This window comes from Xyrauchen texanus, chromosome 18 (genome assembly GCF_025860055.1).
Source record: "Xyrauchen texanus isolate HMW12.3.18 chromosome 18, RBS_HiC_50CHRs, whole genome shotgun sequence".
Lineage (NCBI taxonomy): Eukaryota > Metazoa > Chordata > Actinopteri > Cypriniformes > Catostomidae > Xyrauchen > Xyrauchen texanus.
Window position 1 is genome coordinate 7,237,292 of NC_068293.1, and position 16,015 is coordinate 7,253,306.

At 38.6% G+C, this 16,015-nt stretch overlaps 1 protein-coding gene across 2 annotated transcripts in view; it reads right to left on the minus strand.

The window, feature by feature from the left end:
- Positions 1-16,015, minus strand: part of ranbp2 (RAN binding protein 2) — a 73,389-nt gene that overhangs the window by 35,308 nt on the left and 22,066 nt on the right. For both annotated transcript variants that reach the window (XM_052148995.1, XM_052148994.1), the window contains exons 13-19: positions 13,866-14,003; positions 12,268-12,399; positions 8,506-8,700; positions 8,337-8,420; positions 5,903-6,041; positions 5,721-5,815; positions 1,160-5,627 (exon numbers count right to left, since the gene is read on the minus strand). In XM_052148995.1, the coding sequence (XP_052004955.1) occupies positions 1,160-5,627; positions 5,721-5,815; positions 5,903-6,041; positions 8,337-8,420; positions 8,506-8,700; positions 12,268-12,399; positions 13,866-14,003 (5,251 nt within the window). The remainder of the gene's footprint in view (positions 1-1,159; positions 5,628-5,720; positions 5,816-5,902; positions 6,042-8,336; positions 8,421-8,505; positions 8,701-12,267; positions 12,400-13,865; positions 14,004-16,015) is intronic.

The following is a 16,015-nucleotide window of genomic DNA, read 5'->3' on the forward strand; positions in this document are numbered from 1 at the left end:
GAGACTTAAACCAAGACAATTTCAATATAAAGTTGACAGCCCATTTTATAAGTAAAGCATTACTATAACATTTTAAACTAATGAAGACTAAAGATTTTTTTTGTTTAATTTTTCACATAAAATTAAAGCTATAAATAGTAGAGTGAAAAAATAAATGTTTTAAAATCAACAAGGTATGCAAAGTGCATAATCATTTAAATATTTTGTTGTAGCTTAAAGACAATTGATTGCATTTCTTTTAACATTCCCCCATAATCCTTGTTTCCAATTACAACTGCCTTAACTCACTAATTATAACTACATCCATCGGGAGACAGATTATTTTCAAGCATCTTCTCTTTAGAGGTTTTTGGTTCAATAATTAATGTCTGGGTAGTTCAGCGATCATTGACGCTGACTACCACCACTGGATTCGCAAGTCTGAATCCAGGGTATGCCGAGTGACTCCAGCCGGGTCTCCTAAGCAACCAAATTGGCCCAGTTGCCAGGTAGGGTAAAGTCACATCGGGTAACCTCCTCGTGGTCACGATTGGTGGTTCTCGCTCTCAATGGGCTACATGGTAAGTTGTGTGTGGATCGCGGAGAGCAGCATTAGCCTCCACGTGCGGAGTCTCTGCGGTGTCATGCACAACGAGCCACGTGATAAGGAGTGGATTGACGGTCTCAGGAGCGGAGGCAACTGAGACTTATCCTCCACCACCCGGATTGAGGTGAGTAACCGTATCTACCAAGTAGTGGGAATTGAGCATTCAAACTTGGGAGAATTATAATTCTTTTATTTAATTAATAAATTCTGCTAACTTGGAAAACTGGGAAATTTGATCAGGTCTTAAGGAAATATAAAGCAGAAAATTGGCATAACAGTGAATACTAATACTGTGTTTCCTGATAATGTCTCCCAGAGGAAGCATATACAAGGAAAAAAGCAGGAACCAATACTGAGCCTTGTGGCACTCCAAACTAAACTTTTTTTTTTTTTTTAATAGCATGCTAATGCATAAAAGATTATAAATTACAAACTGTAAACATTTTCTTTTTTTTAAAGATGTATGGTTAAAAAAAGGGTAGTAAAAATATATGGATAAAATAATGAAACTAGGATATAAATAAAAAGAGGTATAGAGGGACGTATTAAACTGAGTCATAAGAAAAAGCTCACCTCTGGCTGAAGTGTTGAATGGGGTCACAACTGATGGCTGACTAGTCACGGTCTGTCCAGAGGTTTTTGACCTTGAGGCACTTGCTACCTCATCATTTGAAATCAGAATAGGGGACTTTTCTTTAGATGAAGGGCTTCCAAAGATCTTCTGTACAGCCACCTCATCATTTGAACTTGAAATCAGAACAGGGGACTTTTCTTTAGATGAAGGGCTTCCAAAGATCTTCTGTACAGCCACCTCATCATTTGAACTTGAAATCAGAACAGGGGACTTTTCTTTAGATGAAGGGCTTCCAAAGATCTTCTGTACAGCCACCTCATCATTTGAACTTGAAATCAGAACAGGGGACTTTTCTTTAGATGAAGGGCTTCCAAAGATCTTCTGTACAGCCACCTCATCATTTGAACTTGAAATCAGAACAGGGGACTTTTCTTTAGATGAAGGGCTTCCAAAGATCTTCTGTACAGCATCTGATCCAAAGACAAACTTAGGAGGGGAGACCACATTCTTGGTTATTTGAGGACTGCGTTCCATGCCTGTTGTCCCATCAGGTTTAGGACTGCCACCTTCAGACAATCTTGTACATTCTTTTGTGGTTTCCTCAAGAATAGCAACAGCAGCCTTGCCACAAAGCGGCTCCACGGTGGCACCAGGAACAATTGAAGAAAGCCGGGTGAGAAGGGTTTCATTGTCTTTAGCATCCTTTGCTTCCTCAAAGACTTCTTTGAAAATATTTGCAGTCTCCTGCAGTTTAAACCGCACAGCTAACTGTTCAACCTGGCCATCTCCTTCAGCAAAATCAAAGGCACTCCAGATCCACGCTTTTTCAGATCCTTTCATTGGCTCAAGCTTCATATTAGAGGTTATCCAATGGTTTGCACATAGTTTGAGGACTTGGTCCCGCCTCATTACAAGTCTTACACGCTTAGTTTCATTATGTTGTAATATTTTAAGCTCTCCGATACCCCTTTCCTTCCACTGACTAAGTGTTTTATCGTAGCGGTATAATTTGGCTCTGTTACCAAAAAGCACCTGCTCGTTCTCCTCCCCTGTTGAGACCTCAACAATATCAGGCAATGGCACAATGGGCTCAAAGTACTGACTGTCTCGCTCTTCCTCTTGAGATGTTTCGTGTTCATCATCTGTGCCTACAGATGCCTGGCTCTGGTTTAGCTTAGATGGAGACTTTGAGGGACTGAGAATAGGCTGAAAACTGAAATTAAAGCCTGCTGATGATTCGCCAAAACGGAACAAATTCTTTGTACTTGGAACAGGTTGTAAAGGGGAAGCAGGCACAGAGGTGTTAGCACTGTCATCAAACGCTTCCTCGTGCAAATCATAATTGTCCCACTCTAAAGTAGGTCCGGTTGTTTCAGAGTCAGGCTTGACTACACTTTCAGAGTCACCAATGGTTACATTCCTTTCATCGTTCATGCTTTGGAAGGTCAAGAATGTTTTGAGGTCTTTGAGACCAGATTTCATCTCTTCAGCTCTTTTTATAAGTTGGGCTGTTTTATCAGAATTTACAAGCTTGTGAGGGGTCTGTAGAGGAATATCCAGAAGTAACCGTTGGCATTCCTCAAATTTCAGCTTGAACTCTTCAGCAAGCTCTGGTGTTTTGAATTTTGCAGCGAGTTGTTCCAACTTTGGATCTCCATCCGAAAAGTCATTTGCTAGCCACATCCAGGCACGGTCTGACCCAGAGAGGGGCTTTAAGTTCATTGTAGTTGTGATCCAATGATTAGCACATACCTTCAACACCTGCTCTCTCCTCATAAGAACCCGAAGTTTCCCATTTTCATTGTTCTTCAGCAATTTAAGGTGGCCAACCCCTCTTTCTTTCCACTGACTAATTTCTGCATCAAATCTGAAGAGTTTGACACGTTGTGAATACAATATCTTCTCATCTTCCTCCCCTGTAACAATATCAACCTTTTCAGGCATCTGAACAACTGGCTCAAACTGAATATCATCATTCTCCTCAGTTTTGTAAATTTCTTCATCCTCTTGATAAACAGAGATGTCCCCCTTTTGGATGGACTGAAATGTTGGAAAGAGTTGCTCACCTGCCCCAGCAAAGCCTTTGAAACTGGGATCCTTTTGGCCAAACTGAAAATCACCGTGGGAGGATTTTGCCAAGTCTGCAAAACTGAAGGAGTTTGACTTGCCGGTAATAAGTGGATTCTCATCAAGACTACAGCTGTCTACAGACTGATCCGAGGTAACTTTGTCTGCCTCATTTTCTTTCACTTTGTGCTGTTCTGCAATATTTTTGAGAAGAGCAGATGCTGATTCATTTTGTGATGGTTGGTCAGCTGTTTTCGCCTCTGATTCCCCAATGCCAAACTTAAATCCACCAGCAGGCAATGGCTTGGAAAACAAAAAAGTTGAACTGCTGAATGACTTATCCTCCGGAGTTGTAGAGGACTCACACTTCAAGCTATCCGAGGATGCTTTCTCCTTACCCAGACCAAACTTAAAAGCAGGGCCTGCATTGAAATTGGCTTTAAATCCTGTTGCAGCAGGTTGGTTGGTAGAACTATTAAAGCTAAAGGTAAAAGAGGAGCTTGATGATGCAGCAGAGGTTTTGCTTTTCATATTTGGGTTTGGTGTCTGACATGAGACACAATGGCTAGATGCACCTTCATTTCTTACCAGGCAAAAGTCACAATCCCACTGCCCATCTTTTTTAGCTAACCCAGAAGGGGTTTGGCAAGAAATGCATTCTGTTGCCAAGGCGTCATTTCTGACCAAGCAGGTGTCGCAGTCCCATTGACCCTCTTTCTTGGCAAACTTCTGGGCAAATCCAAAATCTAATGCTTGAGCTGAAGACACTTTCAGAGGTTGTGGTGCATCAGACTGGACTGTTTTTTTAGCAGCATGACTTTCAAAGCCTACAGATGTCGGAACAGGATATTTTGATCCAAACTTAAAAGACATTGGTTCTTGAGATCCAAATGCTGAGCCCTTTGAGCTGATATCAGTGCTAGAACTCTTTACATTTGAAGCACCAGAAGATTCTGTTAACAACTTGTCTGAAGGAGCCACAGAAGTAGAGCTTTTGAGTTCATCTCCAGGTTTATTCTTTGCCATAGATGGACCTGCACTAAAGCAGGCTACGCATGCTGCAGATGTGGCAGCATTTCTTATACAGCACACGCTGCAGTCCCATTCACCCTCTTTCTTGGAAAATCGTGCTTTAAGATCCATTTCTTCAAATGGCACTTTAGGTTTGAGTGTTTCACGTTTCTTTTCCAGGTGTTGGTCTTGCTTTTGGGGAGATTTTAATAGAAATTGCTGAGCATCTTCAAATTTTAATTTGAACAGTGCTGCCTCATCTGCCGTTTTAAAACGAATGGCCAACTGCTCTGCCTTTGGCATTTCATCTGCATAATCCACAGCATACCACACCCAGGATTTGTCAGATCCAGCATTTGGTTTCAAGACCATATCTGCAGTGATATAGTGATTAGCACAGATTTTGAGAACTTGCTCCCTCCTCATTAACAGACGAACCTTCCCCGATGTTTTATGTTTCAGGATTTTGATGCTGCCAATGCCCCGCTCTTTCCATTCTTTCATCTCGGACTCAAATCTGAACAGTTTTGCTCTGTTACAGAACATCTCCTCTTCCTCCTCCTCACCAGTTTTCACGTCAACCTTATCAGGTAGAGGCACAATGGGTTCAAAATGAGGTCCGTCTTCATCCTCTTCCACATGGGTACTATCATCACTTTCTCCACTTTTTTCTTCTCGTGCCTCTGCATTTACAAATATCGGTTTGGTTCCAAAGCTAAACGTTTGGTCAGTGTTGCCAAAAATATTTGTTTTGCTCTTAGCAGCATCAGTAAATGAAAATCCTGTGGCATTTTTACTCCCAAAAGTAAAGACTTCACTCTGGCTAGGTGGCTGGTCCTGGGTCAGATGTTTTGGTTCTGACAGTCCTTCAGTTTTGGGAGGAATATCTGATGTCAGAAGTCCAAAGAGACATTCACTATTTTTCTGAGAAGATGAAAAGGTGAAATCCCCATCATTGGACTTGAAATTTGATTTGAACTTGAATGCAGTTGTTGCTGAGGTAGACGGAGCAACTACACCTCCGAAGTTTGGAACCTTAGGAGGTTCACCAGAGAACTGCTGTCCAAAGCTCATCTTGGGCTCTACTGGTTTGCTTTCACTGCTCCTCGATGGCTGGGCAGAAGTAACTACACATGGCTTGGTGAAATATCCAGGTTCTGGTAATGTTGGATTGGTTATAGGCTGAGGAACATTGTGACTGTAATATTCTTCACTATACGGGGAGAGCAAAGATGTAGCTGGTGACTCAAATCGCATGGGAGCACCAAAGACCTGCTCTTGAGGATATATGCATGCAGGTGTTGTCTGAAGAGGTGGTGTGTGTGTCGACTGTTGGTATGCATACATATGTTGCTGTGGAGGAAGACGATTTATCCCATATACTGGACCCTACAGAAATAAACAAATATTACATGGTGATGTGATGCCTGCTTGGTCCATTTTTGGTTAAGGCAGAATATATCTTTAAAATAACTTGTTTACCTTTGTTGGAGTAACATTTGCAGCAGTGCGCAAAAGATACTGCGAGTTATATGCTGGAGACTGATTGTAGTATACAGAGGGACCTGTAGTGGCAACTGTAACAAATAGGCAAAATAACTGTCTTAAAGATCACCAAATATTAAGACACTGGTTTAAGGGATAAGTTAACTTATTGATCAGACCTGTAAGAGGAACTCCATGGAACGTCTGTGCTCCTTGAAATGCTTCCTGAAGTCCTTCTGCAGCATAACTTTCTCCATACATCCTATATGCGGATGCTGTACCATCAGATGAATTATGGCGCAAGTCATGAACTTCATTCTGTAGTAGAATAATAAAAAAGGGTTATAACCAGGTTTAGATGGTTGTACCGTATTCTCCAGAAATAAAGTCGCACCCGAATATAAAATCACACCTAATCAAAATCATGTATATATATATATATATATATATGATTTTAGGATCATAATCATGCACATACATTCAGTTATTTTACCAAAAAGAACACATTTGAAAAAGGTCAATTGCTGTTGAAACTGTGTGTAATTTAGTGTGTGATTTTAAGTCAGAATTTTAATTTAAGTCTGTTGAGTTGGGTTGCCATGTCATTACATTTTTGCGGCAATTTATTTTGGGTTTTGGCCATTTGATTTGGGAAACACCTGGAACTTATGTTGTACAGACTTCCTATACAGTAAAACAAGGAAGACCCAAAGGAACAAGCTCAAGAGCACATACTACAAATAAAACTTGGCATTCTAGCTGTCAGTTTGTCCAGATCCTCAGGTGACATTTCACCCCACTTCCTGTAGCACTTGCCAGAAATGTGACCGTCTTGTCGGGCACTTCTCATGCACCTTTCAGTCTAGCTGATCCCACAAAAGCTCAATGGGGTTAAGATCCAAAACACTTTTCCAATTGTCTGTTTCTTTTCCCACTCTAACCTTTTCTTTTAGTTTTTTCTGTTTCAAAAGTGGCTTTTCTTTGCAATTCTTCCCATAAGTCCTGCACCCCTGAGTTTTCTCTTTACTGTTGTACATGAAACTGGTGTGGAGCGGGTAGAATTCAATGAAGCTATCAGCGGAGGACATGTGAGGCGTCCATTTCTCAAACTAGATACTCTGATGTACTTATCCTTTTGTTTATTTGTACATCTGGCCTTCCACATCTCTTTCGGTCCTTGTTAAAGCCAGTTATCCTTTGTCTTTGAAGACTGTAGTGTCCACCCTTGTATGAAATCTTCAGTTTTTTTTGGGCAATTTCAAGCTTTGCATAGCCTTCATTACTCAAAACAATGATTGACTGAGTTTAGAGTAAGCGGTTTCTTTTTTGACATTTTTGATCTAATATTAACCCTTAAGCCATGCCAGTCTATTGCATATGGTGGCAACTCAAAAACAAACACAAAGACAATTTTAAGCTTCATTTAACGAACCAAATAGCTTTCAACTGCGTTTAATATAATTGCAACTGATTTTCTAGAACTACATGAGCAATTTAGCATGATTACTCAAGGATAAGGGTGTTGTAGTGATGGCTGCTGGAAATGGGGCCTGTCTAGATTTGATAAAAAAAAAAAAAACTTTTTTCAAGTGGTGCCGTTTTTTTTACATCAGTAATGTCCCGACTATATTTTGTGATCAGCCGAATGACACTTTGGTTAAATGTACCAATTTCCTTTCAGTACTGTGCAAAAGTTTTAGGCACTTGTGAAAAATGTTGCTTAGTGAGGATGTCTTATAAAATAATGACAAACAGTTTTAATTTATCAAGCAACATCATACAAAGTCCAGTAAACAAAAAAGCTAAATCATTATTCGGTATAACCACCTTTGCATTTAAAACAGCACCAGTTCTCCTAGGGACACTGGTTTTTCTTGGATGTTGGTAGATAGGATTTTCCAAGCTTCTTGGAGAATTCTCCACATTTCTTTTAGCTATTTAGGCTCAATTGCTTCGGTCTCTTTACGTAATCTCAGACTGACAAGATGTTCAGTAGGGGACTTTGTGGGAGCCATGACATCTGTTGCAGGACTCTTTTCTTTTACTCCAATCTGTTCTATTTGTAAAAGTAATGTTTCGGAGTCTAAAATGTATATTTCCTATTGACACACTAAAGCTATAAATAACCATCTTAAGACAAATGCTTTTGTGAAAATCTTATGTGTCTAAGACTTTTGCACAATACTGCATTTGCTAATATCTATCTATCTATCTATCTATCTATCTATCTATCTATCTATCTATATATATATATATATCTCTCTCTATATCTCTCCTGTCCTGTGAACGCTCACTTTATATATAAAAAAATTCTCATTTGTTTCTTTTGATTTTGTAGTAAAACAATACTAGGACATTTTCTTGGCAGGTTTCATGGAAATCACCCAAATACACACGCAAGTTTGTATTATCTGCAATTGGAAAATGTATACATCAGCAAGTATTTATTAACCTCTTGTTGATTTTGATGTGCAATTTCAAAATGTTTCAGTACATAAGAATCTCTCAATACTCTCACACATCCCATTAAGTAGGAAAAGTGTTTCCACTTTCCCAGTGGAAAAGTAAAAGCAAACAGTGCATAATGCTACAAGCAGTAGATGTCTGACTGACCTTCAAGGCCTCAACCTGTTGACACAACATCTGCAGCAGTGACTTCTGATCCTCAGCCCAGTGAGGGGGTGTTTTGGGGGAAAACTGAAGGAGACAATAACACCTTCAGCACAAGCATGCTCAGTAAACCGCAAACGTCTTCAGAAACATTAAAAATGCCATGACGCACCACAGGTCTTTTGGATGGCGATGTGAAACTTTTGTTTGGGGATGGAGTGGAGAATTTCACATGTGCTTCTGTGGGCTGACTGGGGCTGGATGTCAGTGGATGGTCCAACTTATCTTCATTCATCCCTCCATCATCTTCTAGCTGCTGGTTGACCTCGTTCAATAAATCCATCACTTCCTCCATAGATACGGGTAACTGAAAATCAATGAATACCTCCCTCACATAAAAAAAACAAGAAAGCTTACAGGAATAAAATACAACTCATCCCCTACACCTAAACAAATTCACTTCTACCTGAATGGCTGATGGTAGGGCTGCTGGTTAAGGATCTAGGCTTGGGTAACCCAACACTTATTAATAACTAATCTAAATACATATGTCTGAAAAAGGACAGCTCTTCAAAAGCATTCTAGTTCTCATGGCTTCAGTGTGTTCACTGCGGGTAGTTTTTGTTGCAATATCATTCAGGGACACTACTATCATGCTAATACAGATAGTTTCTTAAAAGGTTTGTCATTTTGGGGGCATTTCAGTAGATATACATTAATAAAAAGTCACAGAATTAACAAACATTCAAGAAATGTTAAATAATTGTTTTCCTTAAATGCAATAGCTATCTGTACAATGTTTTGACAAATACATTGTCTACAGCAGTGGTTCCCATCACTGTTCCTGGAGGACCCCCCAGCACTACACATTTTGGTTACCTCCCTTATCAAACACCTCATTCAACTCATCAGACTCCAAGACCTCAATTAGGAGTGTCATAAAAGGAGATATAAAAAATGTTTCAGAGTTTGGGGGGGTCTACAGGAACAAGGTTGGGAACCACTGGTCTAGGGTGATACAAATTATTATTTTTTTAAATCTAGTTCTAAAATAAATATACCATTATCCACTTCATAGAAATGTAATATTTATGCCCATAATAGTTTAATAAGTGGTCTAACCATCAAGTAAAGGGTATTAAAATACTTTCCTTGAAGACTGTACACAAGTTTTTTTTTTACTAATATCATTAATTTTTGAGTCAAGAATATCAAGTGTTCTTATGGTTACTTCATTAGACTTGAACAAAATGTGCCTTTTATAAAATGTCAACAAATCCGATACTTTAAAAACTTTACACAGTCATAAGCGTCTAAAGGGGTCCTCTTGGTTGGATGTATTTCTTGTCACATGACAACAGAATGACTACCTGCATTTAGGTTCCCCCACACGACTTGGACAAAAGCTTTAAGAATATTTTGCAACTAAATTTCACTGCTTGTGAAGAAATACATAAAAGTATTCTGAACTACTTAAGCCTTATACTTTTTATATATATATATATAAAGTTCATTTGTAGGTGGTGTATATATATATATATATATATATATATAAGCCAGGCACTAAAATTCTCATTTTGGTTCGTTCCAGTTAAGCTCTACAACTGACATGGGCAACATACGGCCCACGGGCCGTATCAGGCCCTCCACATGGTTTAAAGTGGCCCGCAGCTCATTTATCGTTTTCATTTTCATTGGATATTTCAGTTAAATTGCATTGGGACCTTACGCATCTCCACAAGCGTTTAACATGCTCAGGGTTGCCAGATAATTTATACTTGTGCAAATTGGAAATATTCTGCCTAATGTTATACTTATTTTGTGAAATCTGGCAACCATGCACGCAAGTGTGCTTTTTCTTTCTCCCGCTTTCCCCTTTGAACAAATTTAGCGATCTGTAGTGCAATATTCTGCTCAAGGAAAAGTGTTATACGGCTACTTTGTGTCCATTCTTGAGGCTGCTTGTGATGTTTGGTGCTACTTTTCAGGTAAACCTGCTCAGTGATTAAATTAAATATATAAGTAGATCTCGGCATCATTGACATGCGAGCAAAAGCATGCCAGAGACAAATATGTATATGTATTTTTTATTTGTGCAATTTAGAAATGTCGAAGTCCCTTTGCACCTGTATTTTAATCTAACTCTTCCAGTAATCATTTATCATAGTCATGCAGTCTGTGCTATTCAGTTGTGTACTGAATGTCAAACCATCGAGGAGACCTGCTTCGTGACCCTTTTAGCATGTAAACGGATAATGTTTTAGAAAATAAATAAGTAAACTCGCCCGCTTTGCCCAAACATTAAAAGTTCTATAAATGTCTGTGTTTTTTTTTATTAAAACAGACCCCTGATGTAGAGATTGTTAAATTGAATAATAAATTAACAGGGAAGTAGAGATGGTAAAATAAATGTATAAGCTCAGCCTTTATTTAGTTTTTTAATTCCTGATAGAAAAGTATCTACCATTGTAGAGCAAATTCAATACTTTAGGCAATTCAACAATAGTCACAGATACACTTAAGAAAATTGAGTACACAACTATTTCTGGGCTTAAAAGTTACAAAAACCAAATCAATGCATAATATTGTATCTCAAAAGGAATACAAATGTGGGCCCCCATGCACTACTTAAAGCCCGATGTGGCCCCTTTACCAAAATAGTTGCCCACCCCTGCTCTACAAACTCCTTTCCAAAAGGTAACGTTAAGAACAGAATAAAAGAATGGTTAATAACGTTCTTTTTAAAATGACAGTACTCTGCATTAAGGGGTGGGTGAAATACCAGTTGCAGTGTTGCCAGATATCGCAAGAGAAACAAGCAACATGGTCCAGAAAAACAAGCCTAAAATAAGCCACTTGCCTCACCAAAATAAGCCATTATTTTTCCCCTGTGTGATGGATTAATTGGCATAGAAATCATAACAAGCGTACAATTTTAATTAACAGTAAACTATCATTTTAATTACAGATCTGCTTCTCAGTCATAACCCAGCAACATCAAATCTGTAATGCATCATATCTAACAATAATTCAGTGAAGACTTGGAAACAACTGAGAAATATACTTTTTACTTGGGCTGCCCCTGATAGCATTATGTAACACATTTTGTTTGGGTAGTAAGTGTTATTTCCTAATTGCTTATTCAAAATATCACTGTCCTGGTCACAAAAGTAAAGTTTGTGGGGAATAATGGCCATTTTCTATACTTGAGGCATAAGCAATTAGAAAATAACACTTACTACCCAGGAACAAAAAAATTAAAAATGTTTTACACAGTGTAGTAGACCAAATGAAAATTACTTACACAAATGAAGACGAAAACAATTATTAACGTAAAAATAATTATAAAGATGATAATAAATCACTGAAATATAAATCATGGTATGAGGTGAATGTAGGTGTATATGTAGTAATAATACATAGTTGTTAAAAAGGTCTAAATTCACAGAATGTGACATCCACAATGGGCAATTAGGCAAAGAAAATGTGTGATTCAGCAATTTCCTTCTGGATCAAAGCATGTTTAATTTTTTTCCAGACAACATGCATTGGTATAGTTCCAAATGTTTTTACTGTGATAAACCCTTTGGCTTCATGTAATCAGAGCAAAAATAACCGGTTACATCCAGTTAAAAGCATTTACACAAAAAAAAAAAACATTTCCACTCAGGAAAAATTTAAAATCACTTTGTTCCAGATTAGTTTACGTTCTGAAAAATTAAGTTTCTGGCTTCTGTCCCGAACCGTTGTTAGCCCGTGGTTTAAGCAACTGTTTTGTGTGAATTGGTTTAATGTATTTTTGAATAACTAAAAATTATTTGCATCACGTCATTGACCCTCCAGCTTTCTCAATTTCAGTGTACTTGTTCTAAAATGATAAATTGCAAACACAAGCGGTAACATTAAATTCATCTTCAACTATCACACGTCATACCTTGTCCACATCCTCTGCATTGGCCTGATAGATCTTTGTTAAGTATTTCCTGAACTGCCGCAGAAAGCTGAAGCACCTGTCCTGAGTCTCCTCGACTCCGTTACCTGCTTCCTCTGAGAGCCGCTGGTAGATCTGAAAACAAGTGTAATATAAGCTTGTACTAACAATAAATATGTAACAAATAAGCTGCATCTGTTTATAACATCTGGAACTGTAAAGCCCAAAGTATACTTCCATTTTGACGCAAACGCTCAGTATCTGCATACAGTTGACAAGCCTATCAAATTATGCTCCATTTGATGGTGTGCACATACACGGGGGGTTGGCACATGCATACTACAAATGCTATAAGACGCTGGGCCTTTTCTCTTCAGTAGTTTAGATCCATAAAGATGTCTTAATATTCCTTCAGACTCGAGTTATACAAATGCAGGTATCTCCAGACCTCCTCACACACGTGCTCTTGACGTGCATATCATACCGTTGTTGTCTCCTGTTATTTACCGTTGATAATGTCTCAATTTCGAGCACTCTGCCGATCATGAGATTTGTTTCACATGTTATATACGCGAACGCTGAACAGCTTCTAGTCTGCGAGTGTAGTCCCTTATTAGCAGCTGTTTCTATGGACCGCAATACTGTTTCTACACAAAAGCAGTTTATGCAGCAGTCTGTGTCTCCACTCACTCACTCGCATTCAAACCATGTTTGAGCTCTCCATGTTGAACGTTCCATGATGTCGCTGCAGTTGACGTATCCAATCCCGCCGAATGAGAAATCTATGAACAATTCTCTAGGCTCCTCTGTTGTAAACACCACTGCACTTTGATTTTACGTCAGTTCTCGCATAAACTTGCCAACACGCTTGACATCGACCTTCGTAAATAAAAAAATAAAAAACATTTAAAATTATGATCTATTTCTTCTTTCGCTTCAGAAGACCGTAATTAATCCACTGGAGTTGAATGGATAACTTTTATGATGCCTGTATGTGATTTTTGGAGCTTCAAATATTTTGCACCCATTCACTTGCATTTTATAGACCTACAGAGCTGAAATATTCTTCTAGAAATCTTAATTTGTGTTCTGCAGAAGAAATTCATACACATCTGGGATGGCGTGAGGGTGAGTAAATGAGATAATTTTCATTTTTGGGTGAAATATCCCTTTAAGTGACTGTTGATCATAGCTATTTCTAATATTTCCAACTCTTTTTGCTCTGCATTAACGATCCGGTTCACTGACTGAATGTTTTGACCACAAGTGTATGAAACAATTTTGTGGGCAAGTGAGGAGCGGTGTTTGACAGCATTCTAGAATTTGTTAGTTGTGACATGACAAAATATTTAAACTACAAAAGTATTTTATGCTGCCAAAGGCAAACATTTCTGAATTGGCAACTTCAAAAATCATGTCTACCATTTTTGTTTTCATCTGTTTGTGTGTATGCACGTGTTGTGGTCAGCAGCGTTAAAATGGGCGGACATCAATTATGTATAAATTACGTAAGTTGCTTTGCATGAAAAACATTTATGAAATAAAATAACAAAAAACACGATTCATATTCTGAATCTACTTAAACATCAAACCAATGTCACCTTAGCCAGATGCCAGTTAGATGAGACACTGTTGAGAGTCATGAGCTTTGAGATGGCTTCTTCTGTGTTCCCCTCAATATCAAGCAGCGAGGCAAAACTGATATCTGCCATTTCCTCATACACATGGATGTCAGATGGCTAAAATTCAAATAAAGATAAAAAGTAAACAATCAGCATTTATTCCACCCAGCTGACATTTGACTATTAATACATGCACACTTGCACAGAACAAAACATTTATCAACAGTTCACATCCAACAATTTAAACTTTTACAACATTATTCAAAGATTTAAACAGCATGTTTGTTTAACTTTTAATGCCATGTCAGCAAAAAGGTTATTCAGAAGGCAAGCACAGGGTAAACAATAAATATATATTCCATTTACAAATCTATATAGGACATTTGAGATTAATACAAGATAAAAACTAAAATACATTCAAAATGATACCTTTATAAATATTTCCATCAAGTATGTCTCTGAATAAAATCGTTGTCTGATGGTTTCGGAGAAGTTATGGTGCATTCACATACAACGCGAAGCAAGCGTTTCTCGTGGCGCGATTACATACAAAGTCAATGCAAAGACATAAATTCGCGCCAGTTGGCTGTCGTTATACAGTATGAGAGCGGCCTCTAGAGGCGAAATAAAAACTATCACTGATGCCTCATGGTGGTTGTTTTGACGTGAGACGTTGAAAGCAGAGGAACAATGCAGATTTAAAAACACAAACAACTAAAAGTATGTATACAGTAGATGTTGTCATATCATTATAAAGTAATGATATAGTAACTGACATAGTAGCAGAAGAAATCTGGAAGAATTTATAAAAAATTGTTGTAGCAGTGTGTGGGCACCCGGAATTGTATGACACAACGTCATACATCTACAGAGACCGGACGAAAAAAAAAACACATTGCTTGGAGGAATGTGAGTGAGGAAGTTGGACTACATTGAAAGTTCTGAACATATGCGCATCTACTTGATTCCAGCTACAGGTGAAACTTGAAAAATTAGAATATCGTGCAAAGGTTCATTAACTTCAGTAATTCAACTTAAAAGATGAAACTAATATTTTATATAGACTCATTACAAGCAAAGTAAGATATTTCAAGCCTTTATTTGATATAATTTTGATGATTATGGCTTACAGCTTATGAAAACCCCAAATTCAGAATCTCAGAAAATTAGAATATTGTGAAAAGGTTCAGTATTGTAGGCTCAAAGTGTCACACTCTAATCAGCTAAACACCTGCAAAGGGTTCCTGAGCCTTTAAATGTTCTCTCAGTCTGGTTCAGTTGAATTCACAATCATGGGGAAGACTGCTGACCTGACAGTTGTGCAGAAAACCATCATTGACACCCTCCACAAGGAGGGAAAGCCTCAAAAGGTAATTGCAAAAGAAGCTGGATGTTCTCAAAGTGCTGTATCAAAGCACATTAATAGAAAGTTAAGTGGAAGGGAAAAGTGTGGAAGAAAAAGGTGCACAAGCAGCAGGGATGACTGTAGCCTGGAGAGGATTGTCAGGAAAAGGCCATTCAAATGTGTGGGGAGCTTCACAAGGAGTGGACTGAGGCTGGAGTTACTGCATCAAGAGCCACCACACACAGACGGGTCCTGGACATGGGCTTCAAATGTCAAACGTCTTACCTGGGCTAAAGAAAAAAAGAACTGGTCTGTTGCTCAGTGGTCCAAAGTCCTCTTTTCTGATGAGAGCAAATTTTGCATCTCATCTGGAAACTAAGGTCCCAGAGTCTGGAGGAAGAATGGAGATGCACACAATCCAAGATGCTTGAAGTCCAGTGTGAAGTTTCCACAGTCTGTGTTGGTTTGGGGAGCCATGTCATCGGCTGGTGTTGGTCCACTGTGCTTTATTAAGTCCAGAGTCAACGCAGCCGTCTACCGGGACATTTTAGAGCACTTCATGCTTCCTTCAGCAGACAAGCTTTATGGAGATGCTGACTTCATTTTCCAGCAGAACTTGGCACCTGCCCACACTGCCAAAAGTACCAAAACCTGGTTCAATGACCATGGTATTACTGTGCTTGATTGGCCAGCAAACTCACCTGACCTGAACCCCATAGAGAATCTATGGAGCATTGCCAAGAGAAAGATGAGAGACATGAGACCAAACAATGCAGAAGAGCTG